This window comes from Rhea americana, unplaced genomic scaffold, assembly GCF_003343005.1.
Source record: "Rhea americana isolate MKP2758 unplaced genomic scaffold, rheAme1 scaffold_98, whole genome shotgun sequence".
Classification (NCBI taxonomy): domain Eukaryota; kingdom Metazoa; phylum Chordata; class Aves; order Rheiformes; family Rheidae; genus Rhea; species Rhea americana.
Window position 1 is genome coordinate 49713 of NW_028187177.1, and position 1029 is coordinate 50741.

The 1029-nt window shown below is 64.6% G+C and overlaps 1 protein-coding gene across 1 annotated transcript in view; it reads left to right on the forward strand.

Annotated features, from left to right (window-relative positions):
* The window catches only part of LOC146584017 (ADP-ribosylation factor-like protein 13A), a 5562-nt gene extending 4839 nt beyond the window's left edge, over positions 1–723 (forward strand). The window contains exons 6-8 of the mRNA XM_085325519.1: positions 47–122; positions 229–330; positions 647–723. Of these exons, the coding sequence (XP_085181645.1) occupies positions 47–122; positions 229–330; positions 647–723 (255 nt within the window). The remainder of the gene's footprint in view (positions 1–46; positions 123–228; positions 331–646) is intronic.
* The last annotated feature ends 306 nt before the right edge of the window (positions 724–1029 follow it).

Genomic DNA, 1029 nt, shown 5'->3' on the forward strand with positions numbered 1-1029 from the left:
GCCCGTCCTCGCCGGCGCCCCGGCTGTGCTTGCAGGTCGGCGGAAGGTGCCGGCGGGGAGCGGCAGGAGCCCGGCGGGAGCACGGGGGCCCTCGGAGGTCGCGCGGGGGCCGATGCGCAGAGGTGACGGAGGACTCCGCTCCCGCGAGCATCCGTCCTCCCAGCTGGTTTGGTGACAACGGTGTCCTTGCCCAAATGCCATGCCTGACCTCTGGTTCTCCTCCTCCAGGGCAGGGCGCGAAGAAGAAGAAGAAGAAGAAGACCAGAAATAAAGTCAAGTCACAGGAGTCTGCCCTGGAGCAGCAGTGTGAGACGGTCTCAAGCACTTTTGGTATTTCCCAAGACGGGTTTTGCTGAAAAGAGCACCCGAGGGGTCCGGCTCATTTGCAGTGGGGCGCGAGCCGTGCCGGAGCCCGTAGCTGTGCCGGCGGCAGCACCCGGTGCGGGGTGCCCCTTGATGCAGGGGCGAAGGGTGCTCGGGGCAGGCGCTGTGCTGGGGGCAGGCGAGGGTGGGTGGTGTGGCAGGTGGGAGGTGTCCYCGCGCCCCTCGCTCAGCGCAGGCTGCCAGGGTTGGCCCTGTAGGGCTACGAGGGTCGGAGCTTGGCCGTGACACTGGAGCATCCGATCCTCTCCCTTCCTCTCTGCAGACCTGTACCGACGGGTGATGCTGGCTCTGAAGATGAGGCAGGAGCAGAGGAAGCAGCCGGCTGCCATCGCCCCCTGAGCGGAGCCCCGGGCTTGGTGCCGCCCACCTTGGGGTGCACTGTTGGGGCACTAGATCTCCACAGCCAAAGCTCCTGGTCCCTCAGGGCAGGCGGTCCCAGAGCACGCAGGTCCTGAGGAGATACCAGCCTGTGTCACAGCAGTGGTGGGACCTGCTGCTGGTGCAGGGTTTTGGGGTGCTTGCCTGGGGCTGGCCATCCTGGAAGATGGGTCCTGGAGCATGAACACCAGCAGTGTCTTCTGCGTGACATCAAAATAGGAGATTTGCAGGAGTGAGCTGCAAATGTGAGCTCATTAGTAGTTTTTC